The 18,326-nt window shown below is 43.1% G+C and overlaps 2 protein-coding genes across 11 annotated transcripts in view; one reads left to right on the forward strand and one right to left on the reverse strand.

Moving 5' to 3' along the window:
- Positions 1–4,523, forward strand: part of PRIMPOL (primase and DNA directed polymerase) — a 90,136-nt gene extending 85,613 nt beyond the window's left edge. For all 4 annotated transcript variants that reach the window (XM_053253443.1, XM_053253445.1, XM_053253442.1 and 1 more), the window contains exon 14: positions 4,195–4,523. In XM_053253443.1, coding sequence (XP_053109418.1) covers positions 4,195–4,518 — 324 coding nt within the window. In that variant the 3' untranslated portion in view covers positions 4,519–4,523. The remainder of the gene's footprint in view (positions 1–4,194) is intronic.
- Positions 4,524–12,726: 8,203 nt separating this feature from the next.
- Positions 12,727–18,326, reverse strand: part of CENPU (centromere protein U) — a 40,797-nt gene continuing 35,197 nt past the window's right edge. For all 7 annotated transcript variants that reach the window (XM_053257893.1, XM_053257890.1, XM_053257891.1 and 4 more), the window contains exons 12-14: positions 17,730–17,791; positions 16,810–16,966; positions 12,727–13,857 (exon numbers count right to left, since the gene is read on the reverse strand). In XM_053257893.1, the coding sequence (XP_053113868.1) occupies positions 13,735–13,857; positions 16,810–16,966; positions 17,730–17,791 (342 nt within the window). In that variant the 3' untranslated portion in view covers positions 12,727–13,734. The remainder of the gene's footprint in view (positions 13,858–16,809; positions 16,967–17,729; positions 17,792–18,326) is intronic.

Below are 18,326 nucleotides of genomic sequence, written 5' to 3' on the forward strand. Positions count from 1 at the left end.
CCTACCATCCCCTGCTGTGCTGCACTGTTGCCCATGGGGCTGAAAATCAGCTTTTTTGCCTCCCATGTAGAGCCATAAAATGGCTCCCGATCTCTCCAGCAGTCAAAATGGCGGTCGGAAATGATTTCCAATTGAAATGATTTTATTTTCGGCCACCCCCAACACGCATATCCGTGGGTTTAACCCTTTTTTCTGCACTTTCCCCCCACATATACCGAGGTCGGGTGCTAATTACCCGACTGCAGATATGTGAAACCACAAGTGCTGTACCCGCAAATAGCAAGGACTTCCTGTATTACACAATAATTTAAATGTACTTCATGAAAGGCTAACTTTGCATGTCTATAAATCTTCCACTCGAGGTAGTTATCCCTGCTGCTGTACCCTAGTTAATCTACTGTGAAATAGCCTGCATATGGTTCAGCTGATTTGAACCTTGTCAAAAATTGGCTCAAGCCACACAGTAGCTGTTTTACCATGCAGAACAGCATCCGTGTGGCTTATTTCTTGATAGCAACCATCCCTCCATAATTAGAAAGCCAAACAATATGGCCCTAGCATAACATGAAGCCTCAGACAGAAGCACATCTCTTGCTTTGTACACACTGACACATCTTTAATGTATGGACTGTCTCAAAGTATTTTTATAGATGACATTGGATGATTTGAAAGTTCTTTCAGTGATTAATCTGAGAAGGCACATTATCACACACATTTTCCCTTCAGTTGAATGCTGAACATGCATGTGTGAGCTAGTCATTTACATTTTTAAAATTATTAATAATTGTATTTTATACTACCCCATCTGTTAGCTCTGAGCAGTTTACAATAAATAAAACAAGACATAAAACAATCAAATTAAAACAATATAAAACAGTTTAATCTCTTTTGAAAAACCAGCTGCTTAGAATTACTCCTATCCCATTTAAGAACATAAGAAAAGCCCTGCTGGATCAGGCCCAAGGCCCATCTAGTCCATCATCCTATTTCACACAGTGGCCCACCAGATGCCATTGGAAGCCTACAGGCAGGAGTTGAGGACATGCCCTCTCTCCTGCTGTTATTCCCCTGCAAATGGTATTCAGAGGCACACTGTCTCCGAGACTGGAGGTAGCCTACAGCCCTCAGACCTCGTAGCCATTGATAGACCTGTCCTCCATAAATTTATCTAAGCCCTTTTTAAAGCCATCCAGACTGGTTGCTGTCAACACATCTTGTGGCAGAAAATTCAAGAATTTGATTATGCATTGTGTGAAAAAGTACTTCTGTTTGTTGGTCCTAAATTTCTTGGCAACCAGTTTCATGGGATGACCCCTGGTTCTAGTGCTGTGTGAGAGAAAAAGAAATTTCTCTCTTTCCACTTTCTCCACACCATGCATGATTTTATAGACCTATAGATTTCATGTCTCCCCACAGTCATCTTTTTTCTAAACTAAAAAGCCCCAGATGTTGTAGCCTTGCCTCATAAGGAAGGTGCTCTAGGCCCCTGATCATCTTGGCTGCCCTCTTCTGCACCTTTTCCAGTTCTACAATGTACTTTTTTAGATGTGGTGACCAGAATTGTACAGTACTCCAGGTGTGCTCGCACCATTGTTTTGTATAAGGGCATTATAATATTAGCCGTTTTATTTTCAATCTCCTTCCTAATGATCCCTAGCATGGAATTGGCCTTTTTCATAGCTGCCACACATTGAGTCGACACTTTCAACGAGCTGTCCACCACGACCCCAAGATCCCTCTCCTGGTCAGTCACCGACAGCTCAGATTCCATCAGCGTATACTTGAAGTTGGGGTTTTTCGTCCCAATGTACATCACTTCATACTTGCCAACATTGAACCACATTTGCCATTTTGTTGCCCACTCCCCCAGTTTGGAGAGATCCTTTTAGAGCTCCTCACAATCTGTTTTGGATTTCACTACCCCAAATAGTTTGGTATCATCTGCAAATTTGGCCACCTCGCTGCTTACCACAACTTCTAGATCATTTATGAATAAATTAAAAAGCATCAGTCTCTGTACAGATCCCTGGGGAACCCCACTTCTTTACTTCCCCCCATTGTGAAAACTCTCCATTTATCCCTACCCTCTGTTTCCTGACTTTCAACCAGTTAGCAATCCACACATGTATAGGTGAAACTCGAAAAATTAGAATATTGTGCAAAAGTTCATTAATTTCAGTAATGCAAATTAAAAGGTGAAACTGATATATGAGATAGACGCATTACATGCAAAGCGAGATAAGTCAAGCCTTAATTTGTTATAATTGTGATGATCATGGCGTACAGCTCATGAGAACCCCACATCCACAATCCCAGAAAATTAGAATATTGTGAAAAGGTTCAACAGTCTAGGCTCCAGGTGTCCCACTCCAATCAGCTAAGCAATCCATAACACCTGCAAAGGGTTCCTGAGCCTTTAAATGGTCTCTCAGTCTGGTTCATTAGGAATCACAATCATGGGAAAGACTGCTGACTTGACAGTTGTGCAGAAAACTATCATTGACACCCTCCATAAGGAGGGAAAGCCTCAAAAGGTAATTGCAAAAGAAGTTGGATGTTCCCAAAGTGCTGTATCAAAGCACATCAATAGAAAGTTATGTGGAAGGGGAAAGTGTGGGAGAAAAAGGTGCACAAGCAGCAGGGATGACTGCAGCCTGGAGAGGATTGTCAGGAAAAGGCCATTCAAAAGTGTTGGGGACTTTCACAAGGAGTGGACTGAGGCTGGAGTTAGTGCATCAAGAGCCACCACACACAGACGGATCCTGGACATGGGCTTCAAATGTCATATTCCTCTTGTCAAGCCGCTCCTGAACAACAAACAACGTCAGAAGCGTCTTACCTGGGCTCAAGAAAAAAAGAACTGGTCTGTTGCTCAGTGGTCCAAAGTCCTCTTTTCTGATGAGAGCAACTTTTGCATCTCATTTGGAAACCAAGGACCCAGAGTCTGGAGGAAGAATGGAGAGGCACACAATGCAAGATGCTTGAAGTCCAGTGTGAAGTTTCCACAGTCTGTGTTGATTTGGGGAGCCATGTCATCTGCTGGTGTTGGTCCACTGTGCTTCATTAAGTCCAGGGTCAACGCAGCCATCTATCAGGAGATTTTGGAGCACTTCATGCTTCCTTCCGGAGACGAGCTGTATGGGGATGCTGACTTCATTTTCCAGCAGGACTTGGCACCTGCCCACACTGCCAAAAGTACCAAAACCTGGTTCAATGACCATGGGATTACTGTGCTTGATTGGCCAGCAAACTCGCCTGACCTGAACCCCATAGAGAATCTATGGGGCATTGCCAAGAGAAGGAGGAGAGACATGAGACCAAACAATGCAGAAGAGCTGAAGGCCGCTATTGAAGCATTCTGGTCTTCCATAACACCTCAGCAGTGCCACAGGCTGATAGCATCCATGCCACGCTGCATTGAGGCAGTAATTGCTGCAAAAGGGGCCCAAACCAAGTACTGAATACATATGCATGCTTATACTTTTCAGAGGTCCGATATTGTTCTATTTACAATCCTTGTTTTATTGGTTTCATGTAATATTCTAATTTTCTGGGATTGTGGATTTGGGGTTCTCATGAGCTGTACGCCATGATCATCACAATTATAACAAATTAAGGCTTGACTTATCTCGCTTTGCATGTAATGCGTCTATCTCATATATCACTTTCACCTTTTAATTTGCATTACTGAAATTAATGAACTTTTGCACAATATTCTAATTTTTCGAGTTTCACCTGTACTTGTCCCCTTATCCCATGACTGCTAAGTTTTCTCAAGAGTCTTTGATGAGGAACTTTGTCGAAAGCTTTTTGGAAGTCCAGGTATACTATGTCAACTGGATTACCTTTATCCATTTGAGGGTAAACCTTCCTAAGGCCTAGCTATTCTGCATTTAAGCAATCCTTCTTCAAGACCCACTATGTATTGTGCTAGGCAGGATGCAGACCGTTTATAGCTTTTGCAAATGACTCAAAGCACCAAGGTGGGATTTTTGAGCTTGTGCAGCTGCACGCTCATGCTATTTGGAGAACATAACGCTCTGTAGAAATGCAAAACTAGGAACTGAAATGAAAGCTAACTTAAAGGTGGTATATGGGAAGTAACAAACTTTCCAGAACCTGAATTCTAAAGCAGTTTTTAGAAGGAAGTTTCACACACAGTGTGTTTTTAATAGTGACATGCTTGTTTTATAGGATGAAGAATATGTATATACAATGGATGAAAATGGGAACATAGAAGAAAAAGCAAATATATATTATAATCCTCTGGGTTTGACAGACAACATTTCTTTAACAGCAGCACAAGAAGACAGGGAGCCAAGCACCAAGAAAAGTTTGAGTGTCAAGTGGGATGATGATATGGATGACATCTGTTTTTTAGAAGCTTGTGAGGATGTGGAACTAGCTGAAGCAGCTGAAAACTTTCAGCCCCAGAGGAACTGGCATATGGATGAAATACCAGATGACCTTCTAATAGATGCTTTAAGCAAACATGAAGTTGATAAAATAAAGGGATAAATCTATTTAATGAATTAGGCATGATTTAACAAAGTTTTCCTTATATCAGTCATAGGCCCTCTTTGTAGAAACCAGACAAGTTAGCCAAACTAAGCTGATATTCTTAGAAGGTCATTATGCTATCATTTATTCACCAGAAAACTAATTCTAAATTAAATGTATCATGTGTGCCAAAGACTGATGCAATATTGCTTTTAGAAGCACTCATACCTACAGAGGTGATGAGATGCCAGATATAGCAACAAAATCCTTTTTAGTTCTGGGCTACAGCAGACTGCAGAGTAGATCGTTACAACAGTATAGATGATGCACTTAAGTGATGTTCTGTGCAGAGTACAAAATCCAATTTTTTTAAAAAATGAAATGAATAGTGTTGGAACAGTTATGAGAGTAATATTTGTAGCCAGATACCACATATGAATAGTGCCCAAGTTGACATCCTTCCTACTTGACACTAGCCAGTGGTCCAGATACTGAGTGCTCTCTACTTCATCCTATAGGGTTTCTAGATGAAGGAACACTTGGCCAAGGACAGCAAGACTACAAGGTACTACTTCCTCTCTAAGCCAGTCTTATCTCTTTTGTGTGTGGATGTAGGTTTGGGTTCTGCTTCTTTTAAGCAGAACAGGAGGGCTTTGTAAGTGTAAAATAAGTGTTCAAAGAACAATCTGAAGACAGAAGCTGTGGTTTCATTCTTGGATTCTGACTACAGAGAGGTACATGAGCTAGTTTTACATCCAGTCTTATTCCCCTCCCTCTTCTAAGGACATTTTTGCTCTAGGCTCAGCTGCACAGACCTTGCCCAAGTTTTTTGGATCCCTTCAGTCCCTGGTCTCCTGACTGTTTGTGGGTGATGTTTACTCCTCCTCTGAAGTTTCAGGGAGGACTCCCGAAAGGGTTCCTGGCATCCCAGTGACCTTTTTTCTTTGTTGGTCTCCCCGCTTTCCCACTATTGCAGGAATAAGGCTGTCATTGGACTTTCCTTTTTTGTGTGGCACTTCCTGAGGCTTATTTATGCAGCTGTTTGCTGCATTTAGGAAGGGCGGTATATAAATCAAATAAATAAATAAATTTAGCACCTGTTGCAGAGCTGCTACTGCAGCATTTGCCTTTTCTCCCTCAGAGGTAACAGGCATGCTTTACTAAAATTAGCCTCCCCTCTTCTCTTAGACGTTTTCTCACATGGATGGCTCCTTCCCTTGCTGTGAGAGTTCATACTCTGCCTAGTCTGCTTTTTCTGTCAGGTGTTCCATCAGTTTCTGTCACCACCTTGCTTTATGTGAGGCTGTACATTTTGTTTCCTTTTTTTCTTCTTTTTTTTTTGCCAAGGTTTGTTTAGAAACATAGGAAGCTGCCTTATACTGAGTCAGATACTTGGCCTATCTAGCTCAGTATTGTCTACTTTGATTGGAAGCAACTCTAAGGTTCCAGGCAGGAGTCTCTCCTAGCCCTACCTGGAGATGCTAGGGATTGAACCTGTGACCTTCTGCATGCAAAGCAGTTGCTCTATCACTCTGTTGAAAAGGTCTTCCACATGAACAGACATGCAGCAAGCACCTTTTAAAGATATTTTTCCAATTTAATGTGGTTCACCAGCAAAACCTTGAACAGCATTAGCCTGTGAGAATTAGGGTTTGATAAGACATTTCCCTTGCTGCCCTTCTTTGACAACTGCCACTTATTTTTGTTGCGGGGAGAAAAAAATGCTGAAGCAAGCAGTAAGACCCTTCTCTGAGGGTGTGGCCTTCTTTTCCTTCAAAGGATAACTACTGTCACACTCTTCATACTTTGTTAGCCCTCTGGTTGTTTTGAAATCCTGCAAGTCTTCAGTTCTAAATCTGTTGGATGCAAGTCTTCTCATAAAGTAGTTTCCAATATTCTTTTTGCTACCAAATACCATCTCAGAATAAGGCATTGTAAACCCTTTTGTTACTCCAGAGGTTCCAGTTGTAAGCAGAGAGCAAGAAAGCACTCTGCTTTCAACACTCAACCCCCTTCACTCCGGATAGAGGGGTGTCTTCAATCTTTTGCTTCAGTCTGGGAGACAATTCCCCTTGGGTACTGCCTGAAGTTTTGAGAAGTGCCTTGAGACAGATTCCATGTCTCCCTCTATTCCAAGGATGTGACAGTCTTATGAAGTGGGCTGTCCACACACTATCTCAAATTGTAGCAGTTCAGCAGGCCTGCCACTCCCAAAGTGGGTTAGGAGTTTATTCTGTCTATTTTTTCATGCTCAAGAAGAATGGAGAGGTGCAAGTCATCCTGAGCCTTTAGAAGATCAACAGGTTCCTTAGACTTTGTTGGTTCATGATAGAGAAACTTGTGTCCAGTGTCCTCCTGATGGCACTGAGCAAAATTTCATTACTCCATAGATCTCAAGGATGCCGATCTCCATTCTTTAATCAGACCTGATTACCACAGAAGTATCCATTTTGTTCAGCATTACCAGCATTATTTATTTATTTAACTAGCTAACTAACTAACATATTTTTATACCGGTCAAAACTTAGGTCTCTGGGCGGTCTACAACCAGAGAAAAACAAAGATAAAACATTAGTTTAAAAAAAATAAAATTAAAAAACAGCAATTTAAAAACAATTTTTAAAAACGATATTCTAAAAACAATATTAAAAGTATTAAAACAATATCGGTTAAAAGCCTGGTTGAACAAATGTGTCTCTAAAGACTTTTTAAAAATTGTCAGAGATGGGGAGGCTCTTATTTCACTAAGGAGCGCATTACAAAGCCTTGGGGCAGCAACGGAGAGGGCTCATCCCTGAGTAGCCATCAGACGAGCCGGTGGCAAAAGCAGACGGACCTCTCCTGATGATCTCAATGGGCGGTGGGGTTCATGACGAAGAAGACGTTCTCTTAAATACCCAGGGCCCAAGCTGTTTAGGGCTTTATAGGTTATGACCAGCACCTTGTACTTTGCCCGGAAACATATCGGCAGCCAGGGTAACTCCTTCAATACGGGAGTAATATGGTCTCTCCTAGATGACCCAGAGACGAGCCTGGCTGCCGCATTCTGGACCAACTGTAGTTTCCAGACTACGTACAAGGGCAACCCCACATAGAGTGCATTGGAGTAATCCATTCTGGAGGTTACCAGCAGATGTACCACTGTTTTGAGGTTGTCTATCTCAAGAAATGGGCGCAGCTGACGTATCAGCCAAAGCTGATAGAAGGCATTTCTGGCCACTGCCTCAACCTGGGATGCCAGAGAGAGACTTGGATCCAGAAGCACCCCTAGACTGCATACCTGTTCCTTCTGGGGAAGTGTGACCCCGTCCAGAACAGGCAGATCAAAATCGTCTCTCGAGTTTTGACCCCGCACAATGAGTACCTCCGTCTTATCTGGATTCAGTCTCAGTTTTTTATCCCTCATCCAGCCCATTACCACTTCCAGGCAGGCATTTAGGGAGGTTATGCCCTCTCCCGATGATGCTGACATAAAGAGATAGATTTAGGTGTCATCAGCATACTGATAGCACCCTGCACCAAATCTCCTGATGATCTCTCCCAGCGGTTTCATGTAGATGTTAAACAACATCAAAGACAATACGGAGCCCTGAGGGACACCATACAAAAGTTCAGATTTTGAAGAACAACAATCTCCAAGGGACACCATCTGGAACCTGCTCAAGATGTAGGAGCAGAACCACTGCAGAGCAGTGCCTCCCAGACCCCCAACCCCCTCAAAACGCTCCAGAAGGATACTATGGTAAATAGTATCGAAAGCCGCCAAGAGGTCCAAAAGGACCAACAGAGTCACACTTCCTCTGTTAATTCCCAATTGGAGATCATCAATCAGGCCGACCAAGGCAGTCTCCACCCCATAGCCAGCCCGGAAGCCGGTTTGAAATAGGTCAAGATAATCAGTTTCCTCCAAGACTGTCTGGAGCTGGGAGGCCACCACCCTCTCAATTACCTTGCCCAGCCACGGAGGGTTGGAGACAGGCCTGTATTGTGCTTTTTCCCTGCCCCCCACTCACACACACACTCCCACTCCAGGAAAGAGAAATCTACTGAAAATAAAGGGCAACCATTATTACATTTGAATAATTTAACTCATGTATATGAGGTAACAGGCCACCTAATGGTGCAGCGGGGAAGCAACCTGCCTAGGATGCTGTTGGTTCAAATCCCTGCTGGTGTTTCCCAGAATATGGGAAACTCCTATATCGGGCAGCAGCTGAAAAGCATCTGAAAAGGTGCTGAAAAGCATCATCTCACACTGTGTGGGAGAAGGCAATGGTAAATCACTCCTATATTCTACCAAGAAAACCACATGGCTCTCTGGTTGCTAGGAATCAACACTGACTCGATGGCACAATCTTTCCAATCTTTCCAAGGCTGGAAGGTTGTAAAAGCCGAATAGGAGCACTGAGGTCTAGCACTGCACCTTCCCCCGCCGGCATCAAACCTTTGAGCTGGCGCCACCTTCTAACTGGTTCAGAGGCTTTTAGAAAGGCCTCTGGACCAGTTCATGCACATCCCTAGCTACAGATGCAGCTCTTGCTCTTATTGAATGTCCCTTAACTCCTTTAGGCATTGCTATACCAGCGAATGTGTAATGTATGCATTTTGTAGCCACTACCCATTTCAAAATAGTCTGGGAAGATACAGCATTACCTAAATTTGGTCCTGCACCACAACAAAACAAAACAAAAACAGTGGAGTCCTTCAAAATATACTACTTCATTTTTTATAAAGCAAACCTCTAAAGAGTGGAGAACATCTGTTTTATAAATTTAAAAAAAATACTGGAAGGGATCTAATTCCTGCTTTTCACATTAATCAAACAATCTTTGCTAAACAAATTTTACTAGGCCTGAGGGCATCCCCAACTATAAGCAATAACTAAGGAGAAAGAAGTTGAATCTCTGTTGATTTCTTTACTTTGGTTAGGTATAGCCCTAAAAAAAGGAGATTGAAGTGGTGCTCCCTCCCATATACTTGGCCATTGCAAGTGAGGTTGTGCTTACAAGTGGGGAAGGGGCCACAACTCATAGAATTTTAAGCTTTCAAGAGATGTCTGGCCAATAGAGCTGCAATACCTGTAAGTCTGGCTGCACAGAGGACACAAAGAAGAAAGGATCTCTATATATAATTCTCCTGGGTGTGCCTTGGAATGTGCGTCCCAGCGCCCAGATGATTGGCTGGGTGGCGGACGGGCCTGATTGGCTGAGGTGCACCCAGGAGGATTGGTCACCGCGGCAGGCCTGGCCACAGAGGCAGCGGTGGGCCCAGCCCAGCTGCAGAGGCAAGGCCCGGCGGGGGGGGGAGAAAGTGGGGGGGCAGAAGTGGCGGTGGGGAGGAGAGGCGGCTGGGCCTGGAAGTGGAGACTGGGGCAGAAGGTGGAGGGGGGAAGAGGTAACCACCGGCCCCAAAGAGCACACAGATGCTCTGTGTGGGGTCAGTTAGTGGTTATTAAGAACTGTGAAGGTCTTGATTCTGCGAAGTGTTTTGCTGATGATGTGTCTGTACGTTATTCTGTGCAGTGGTAAGAAGTGTTATTTTGCACACAAATAAATCTTCACTTGTTGGATAGCCTATCTGGGACTGTGGCTGTCAATTTCTACTTGATAATTGTAAGATGGACTAGCAAAAACAATATAGCTGCCCTGATACACTGAGTGTTTAGGGTAAGTGCTAAAAATTCTTCAAGTGGTGGCAGCAGGCTGGTTATCTAGCTAGGAATGTCTCACTTTTTCAAGGAGATGCAACATAACCAACGGACAGAGAAGTTCTTCTCACAGAACAAAGACTATCATTCACAGGGCATTGATGACTAAGCCTTGCCCTTGGCTGAGGGGCCTTGTAAATAAACATACATGTAGAGTGGGGGGGGGGAGTGAGTGAACCGAGGTTGTCATGGAAACCATATGGAATGTTCAGGGAAGGATTTAAATGACAGGTGGTGACAGTTGGGAGCAGTTAGGAGTTGGACAGGACAGAACTTAGAGCGCGAGTGGTTCTGTGTGGTGACTGAACGAGAGAAATTGTTCAGGTTTTGTGAGAGTCAGTGGAAGTACAGAGACTGAATAGCCATTGGTGCACTGGTACAGTACTCTGGAAGTCTGAAATAATATGCCTGAGGGGGAATCCTGTGAGTGAAAGGTGCCTAAAGGCAAAACCCCTGGTAAAATGGACTAAAAGGTCTGGTTCATTGCACCAAATCCCACAAAGGTTAAAATACATATGTCCTGAGTTGTTTATTTAACATCTCTAAGAGCGAAGGTAAAGGTCAAAACACTCAGAGAGTCTAACAGCCCACTTTATTTGGCAATATTGTAGTGAAGTTGATGTGTTCTGCTTTGCAGAGATCTCAATCGCTTGTAAATAATAAACTTGTTCTTGTTTCTGCACTTCAGACTTTCTTTTATGCACTGAACATACATGCCTATCCCGCACTTGCGAAGCTGCGTAACCAAAGAACTAATTACTGAGAGCAGGGTAATAATCATATGGTGGCAGCAAAAGAAAGTAATAATTTACTGATATAAAAATCATATAAAACAAATCACCTCCCTGGATTTGGGAGGGGCATCTGGGTGGCTTCCTGACAGCCTTATCTGCATTCTCTTCCTATTTCTGTCAAGAATTCTGGCCAAAATGTCTAGAGAAGCAATCCAGTGTTGACTTGGTTGCTCCCAAGTAGCCAAGACATCAGTGGCTTGCAGATATCCTCCAAGTTCAAGTCCAGTCTCTCCACTCAGATTTCCAGCTCATGACAATCTTCTCAGCCATGGTCCTTGCCTCTACCCGAAACCAGCTCTGATCCAATTCTTCACCTGGAGGCTGAGAGAGCAGGACTAGGAGGCTTTGGTTCCTCTGGTAGTCCTCAACACTTTCACTGCAGCAAGGATGAAATCTACTCACAAGGCTTATCAAACTTCCTTATCTCACTTTACCTCACTCCAAGGGCATTGCTCCAATAGGAGTGACTGTTTCTCACATTTTACAGGATGCGTGGATCTGAGTCTTATGCTAAATACTATTTCCAGGCAAGTCTCTGACTTGGGCTCTGTCCAGGCAGTGGTAGATAGTACTCCATTGGGGTCCAATCCACACACATATCATGTGCTTCCTTAGGGTAGTGGGTAACCTAGTTTTTGTTGTTCACCATTTTCCTCTGTGGAGGCTCTCTTGACCCTGGTTTGAGCCTCAGAGGTGGGTTTCCCCCCCTCTTTCTAAGTATCAAAACTGTTTTCATAAGCGCATCTGGTTTTGGAAGTGGGAAGTTACCCCACCCCCAAAGAAATGAATCCAGCTAAACCTGGACCTCTTGGCAGATCCAGCATTTTCTATAATTATAAGGTAGTTCTTCATATCAACCCCTTCCCATCCCTAAAGCCAATTCCTGCTTTCTCCTCCTTGTGCCCTAATTCCTGTCACTCTAGAGAAAGAAAGTAGCATTCTAGATATGCAGAGGGCTCAAGATAAACGTATATAGAATTCAGTCCTTCGGGTGATCTGCCTCTGTTACACATGGGACACAGAGAAGATGGAAAACTGCCAAAGACTTCCCTCTCCAAATAGCTAATGAGGCTATTCACACATGCAAGCAAAACCGGGCTAAGGGAGCCCAGCCTTGTTTTGCTCACTTGTGTGAACCACTGGGAACCATCATGCCCGATCCAGGTGGCTACACGGAGGCAAACTCACCTAAGTAGCCTCCAAGTTAAATGAGGATAAGGGAGTGAGTGCTCTTTTGACCTCATTTAATTGTGTGTCTGCTGCAGCTGCTTGCAGCCATGGCGGGCACACACGTGTGTGTGTGGGGGGGATTCCCACACTGGCTTTGTGTGCGTGTGTGTGGGGGGATCCCAGTAATGCACCATGCATTCACACAGTGCATTATTTGGGCGGGGGGGGGTGCCACACTGCAGCGCTTCCCTGGAGCTGCCACTCGTCTGGGCAGGTGATCTGCCTGCCCGAGGAACAGAAACTGATAAGTCTCTGGGGAAGGTAAGCTAAATCCTCCTTCCCCACAGACAGCTCTGGAGTTCTTCTCTGTGATCATGAGAAGAGCTCCTAAGTGTTTCATTGCCAAAGCCTACAAAGCTCTAAATAAGCCTCCACCTGTAGGCATTCTCCCTTACTCCTTGAGGAGAGCTGGCACTTCATGGGATATGTGCTCCAGAGCTTTGGGAGTGGAGAGCACCCACTGTCTAGTGAACAAAGTAAAGGCAAATACATGGGTAAGGAAAAATTCTTTATTCTTAATATTTTATTAGACATGAATATGGAACGATCGAATTAGTTACTTGACAGAAGAACAGACTAGTTTCATACTCCATTTTAAAATTGTATTTTGTTTCTTCATCATGATTAATATTACCAAATCAGCAATGATGTACTAAAATAAAGGCTTACAGAGCTTTGGGTGAAGAAGTTTGTGGGGTGGCAATTTGGCCCTCTTGTTACACTTTCACCAAGCACTACAAAATCTGTGTCTATGCATTTGCTGAGGCAACCTTCAGCCAAATGTTTCTTGTGTGCTTCAACCATGAATACAGCTCATTTCCCTTCCCTGGTTAAGTGAGGTACTCATTGTTTGGACCACTGGCTCAGGTCAAGCAGAATTTTATACTATGCCTAGCGAAATCTTCAAAACACATTTCTCCTCAGCTGCAAGGTCTCCTGTTTGTTCAGTAGACATTGGTCTAGGTATAGCTGGACTCACTTCTCTTTGGGGTTGGGCCAATTCCCCCACACCCCCGCCAGCAGTAGAGAATACAGTATGGCAGAAGCATCTGGCTTAGAGAAACAACTCCTAGTCCTATCCCTCCTTGATCATGTATTTTAAAGAAAATCCAAGAAAATCCAATCAAAATATACCAGCAAGATAGTGTTGCTTCTTTTAGAGCGCTTTCATCTCTGTCTCTTCCCTCTCCTACAGCATGGGAGGGGGAGAGATCGGGGAGGGATTGTTGGCATTGTGCCAACAAGCCATTAAGACCTTCCCAATCCCACTAATAAATCTATCATGGGTAATAAGATTTTTAGATTTGGTGATCACCATGAGGCAAAGTGTACTATATATTATGTACAGTAGGACTAAAATGGCTACAACATCTTTAGGAGTTGACTGTCTCTGAAAAATGAGTTTTTGATTTTCTGCTTCACCTACTTCAATGTTTCAACACATTTAAAATTTGGCAGTGTTATTGAATGTTAGATAAGTTGTGTTTTGTATGAGATATTTGTTTACTTCTCTTCATGCAAATCCAAGATTTGTTGCAATTTTGAATTGATATTTTGAAAGTCATTTTCTGCTCCTACAATCCTCCGTGATTCTATCAGAAGGGCAGGAAGGCTGGAAATGCCATACTATAGGGAAAAAAGAATGGCAATGTTATTGTTAAGGCATTACTTTAAATCTTGTGAACTACATTTCTCACCACTTTTGTACCTACCAACACTATATAATACACTTATTTCAACCAGCAAAATAACTGTTTTTCCATTTTTTGCAAAGAACCCCAAATTTACACTCCAGAACAGGGATTCTCAATGTTGGGTCCCCAGATGTTATTGGACTTCAACTCCTATAATCCCCAACCAAAGGCCACTGGGGCTGGGGATTATGGGAGTTGAAGTCTAATAACATCTGGGGACCCAACGCTGAGAATCCTTGCTCCAGAAAACAAGTTTTTGCAGCAGCCCTTGTGAGCAATATTACTTTACTCACACAAATGGAATTCCAAAAGGATTCCTTTACATTTAAGAATATAACTTGAAAAATGGCCTGACTGCATATGTTTGGAATCCATAGTGCAGAGACCCAAGCTGAGTGTGATGCATATGTGTGTAGGAATTAGAGACTATTAGGAATATTGAAATAGGGTTTCGATAAGGTTCATCATACTAAATTTTTCCAAGCAGCACTGAAAAGGAACATTGATTACTTCCCTGAAGGCTTCTTCTTGCTGCTGGATTTGAAGACATCTCAGGTAGGTTTTCCTCCCCACATGCTCCAGAGACAGGACAATACTAATTTGCTAGTAAAGATTAAGAGCCTGGGAAGATGAACCCGCCCAGTTCTGAATAGCCAAGTCCATACACAGAGAAGTCAGAATAGAAAAAAAACGCATCTAGAGAAAGTTAAGGCCTTGGTAAGAGTCTGTGGAACCAAGAGTTGAGTCCCTGCAGTAGACCCAGGTAGCCCAAGTGGGTGAGCCGAGATGTCTTCAAATCCAGCAGCAAGAAGCTGCCTTCATAAGTAACCAAAGCTCCTTTCTCTGCTGCTGGATGAGGATATCTCCTGTGGGACATGCCACAGCTGATAAACCTGGGTAGGAGTGCCCCAGTCTACTGTAAAGGGAGCCCCTGCTCCAACACCCTCCTGCCAAAGCCTCCAGCCTCTGCAGAATTATGAGCATCCATCTTAAGAGTGCCTGGTGGAGGTTGATGGAGAAGACCGCATGGCTGCTTTGCATAGCTCACTGTTGCCATTTTAGAATGAGCCATGAAATGCAGAAACATTTGGAGGTTCTGAGATTCACATGCGAGGGAAATACAAGCCTTGATCCACCTGGCAATAGTGAACACTGATACCTTCTGACCCATGGACCTAGGCAGGTTAGAAGCAATCAAGACATCAGAGGTCCAGAAAGAATCTGTACATTTTAGATAAACCTTCAAACATCTACATATGTCCACCTTGTGCCAACCACATTCCGATGGATGGATTGGATTGTGAACGGTGAAACAGATGAAACCGTAAGAGGGAAGTCCTGGCAATAATAGAAGCTGCTGCTGTGAATGGATAGAGAGAGACGAGGCCTCATGTGCGCTCCTTAGAGATAAGCTTCAGTCCTCTTTTTCTGATGTATCTCTGAGCAAACTTTTTGTCTTAAGGGAGCACAACTCCAGGCAGGAGGAACACCACCAGAGCATCAGCAGGAGGCTCAGAAAGAAAACGTTTCTGGGAACTTGAAAAAGGGAGTCAGTCTTTTGGTCGTCTGACCATTCTCCCTCTTCTCCAGGATCCGGATCTCGGTCTAAAGCACCCGGGATTTGTGGGGTCCCCAGATGCCTGGGGTTGCGGTGAAGTTAGAATCAGATCCGACCCAGCAGGTTTGGGCCCCTGAGGACTTGGTCCCTGGGGATTAGTGTCCTGGTGATGAGGATCTGGTGAATCATACTCTGAGATCTCAGAGGAATGAGGACCCTTAAACTGTTGTAAGGACTGGGTAAACATCTGTTGAAACCATGCCTGCCTGGCCGGTGGAACAGAATTTTGCAACTCAGAGGGCAGCAAAGGGGGGTTCTCAGCAGGAACAGATGGGGCAGGAGCTTCAGGGATCTCAGTCAAATCTATGGCAATAGGGATGGGAAGAATCTGATCTGGTCTCATCGGTGTCACAGTATTGGCCAGAGGTGAATTCTCAGCACTCCCAGCCTTCTGACTCCCTACCACCGTGCTTCCTTTTGTTCTAGTTTTCTACACTCCGGTGGTGGGCTGAGTGCGGCCTTCTTGGCCTGGTCTTGAAGGCCCGCCCCATTGAGAGAGCTTGTTGCAGGTGGAATGGAGCTGCCATGTCCAAAGGTCCTGATCCACCCACCATATTGCCCTCTTAGTTTGCCACATGACCCGAGGGGGCGATTGGATTCGGAGTCTGACTGGTCTCAGATGCCACAGTTGCAGGCCACACTGCCTGATGGAGGGAGGCCCGGTGTGTCCTCCTCCAACTCTGCAGAGATAAGATCAGCCCACTGCGGAGAGGACTTAGTAGTGTTTGATGGGCTGCTGAGGGGCCTATTAGGCGGGAAATTGGCAAGACCCTTCCCTTCAGGCAAAAGGACATTCCTAACTTAGGAGCAATGCCGCTGCATAATTTCTTTGCCTGCACCAGAGACAGAATAGTAAAGACTAATGAGGAAAAGAAAGATTAAAGTGTGTGTTTTAAAAAGGGAAATATATTAATAATAGGCTCTCAGGGAAGATAAGAAGAATGAATTTTGGGGTGGGGGGATTAGCCTATGGAAAGAAAAACCTAGATAAGAGAGAGAACCTTGTAGAGGGGGGAAAGGAGTTGTATCTGGAGCTGGACACAGGACTGAAAACTGGGTAGGTCTTCTTCCAAGCTCTTAAAGCTTTATTAGTAAATTAGTATAGTCCTGTCTCTGGAGCACATGGATAACCCACATGAGATGTCCTCATCCAGCAGCAGAGAACAGCAAAGTCTAAGTAAGTTTAAATGTCATTTTGTCTCTACTACCAAAACAAAAAACAAAGCAAAATAATGTAGAATATCAAACCATGAAACATTTACTTACTACTACTTTTTCTTGTGGGTTCTCCCTTTTGTTGTTAATATATTTTTGTTGTAGATTGTTTACATCAGTCACTAACCGAACTGCATTCTTCAGACAGGATATTCTTTCTTTTAGTTCTGCATATTCTCTCTTCAGTTTCTTCAGGTGTGGTTCCGTTCTGCAAAATGTTAAGTGTTTGAACATGTTTTGGTAGGTTTCCCCCCACCCCGCGCAAGTTACTTTTAAACTGGTTTCATAGAAAGCTGTTTAAAATTAAAGTGAGATACACGAGTAAGATAAAAGACCTAAAATCCTGGCATTCTTACTCAGAAAAGGAGGGCAGACTTGATGGAATTACACCCTCTTTACTTCAAGATAGGGCATTTTCCTGTTCACCTTCAAAGAGGAAGGATGTCAAAGATAAGGCCTTGATGAACTTTCAACCTGGGAAACCAGCTTTCCTCATCAGAAATTTATCTTTGGTCTTGAGTAACCCAAGAAATAGGGGGAATATTTGGCAGAGCTATTCATCAGTAAATATAACCTTTAAAACTCTTCAAAACTACTTGAGATTCTTTTTATGAAGTTTGTAAGTACATCATCCGACAAAAGAAGCTACAAAGAAAACAAATTACCCAAATAGCATTCATGTCTGTCAAATTTAATAAAAGCAGAATACTACTATGACTTATTTCTAGCAGAAGGTTTTGAGTGGACCATACATTAAGAACGTCAGGTGTGGAGTGAAAACACATTTTCGAGTATAGTAATATATACTCTTCTGATTGGTCATTTGAAGTTCAAATCACCTTACATTTATTGCCAGGTTATTTTATGTAACATTTAAGTAGTACTTTATTTCAATCAATGACGAGCAAACTCCATTTACATTAGATTAATACACAATAAAACCACCAATATTTTAACAAATGATAACATACCTAATTAATTCTTCTTTAACTTCTAACAAACGCTGCCTTTTTTTATTGGTTGCTCTGACCATCTGTGTGTAAAGACAAGATGCAAAAGGTTTTTTGGGTGGAAAAATATATACAAAACTTATATATACAAAAGTAATATTTAAACTTATGTTACTGTTTCAAAGATGCAAAACTATATGAACTATATACAGCTTAGCACATAAGATTTTCCTTTAAAAATTTAAATATTTAATAAAATAAAATAAGGCATTTATACTTAAGTGTCATAAGTCCACTAAATAATTACAAATATACATAATAGCAGCTGCTGCACCCAGAGGTATCTGACATGTCTGTTACTTTGCCAGGTGAAAACTAGGGAGGAAAAGTGCCCTCTGACATTATTTCAACTCTCTCCATACAAGCAGGCAAAGCAACAGGCTGTTTTTGTGAGAACAGCTTGTTCAGGGGCTACAAGCAGCACCCCTTTATATTATTTGGGAATTGCAGCCTTGCAGTATCCTGGCTACTTGGACTCATGGGATTGCAGTTTTAATCCTACTCTGAGAAGAGCACAAGCAGATTCACGGAGATAAGCAAGCTTTTCTACACAAAACA

Source organism: Hemicordylus capensis, chromosome 5 (assembly GCF_027244095.1).
Source record: "Hemicordylus capensis ecotype Gifberg chromosome 5, rHemCap1.1.pri, whole genome shotgun sequence".
NCBI lineage: Eukaryota > Metazoa > Chordata > Lepidosauria > Squamata > Cordylidae > Hemicordylus > Hemicordylus capensis.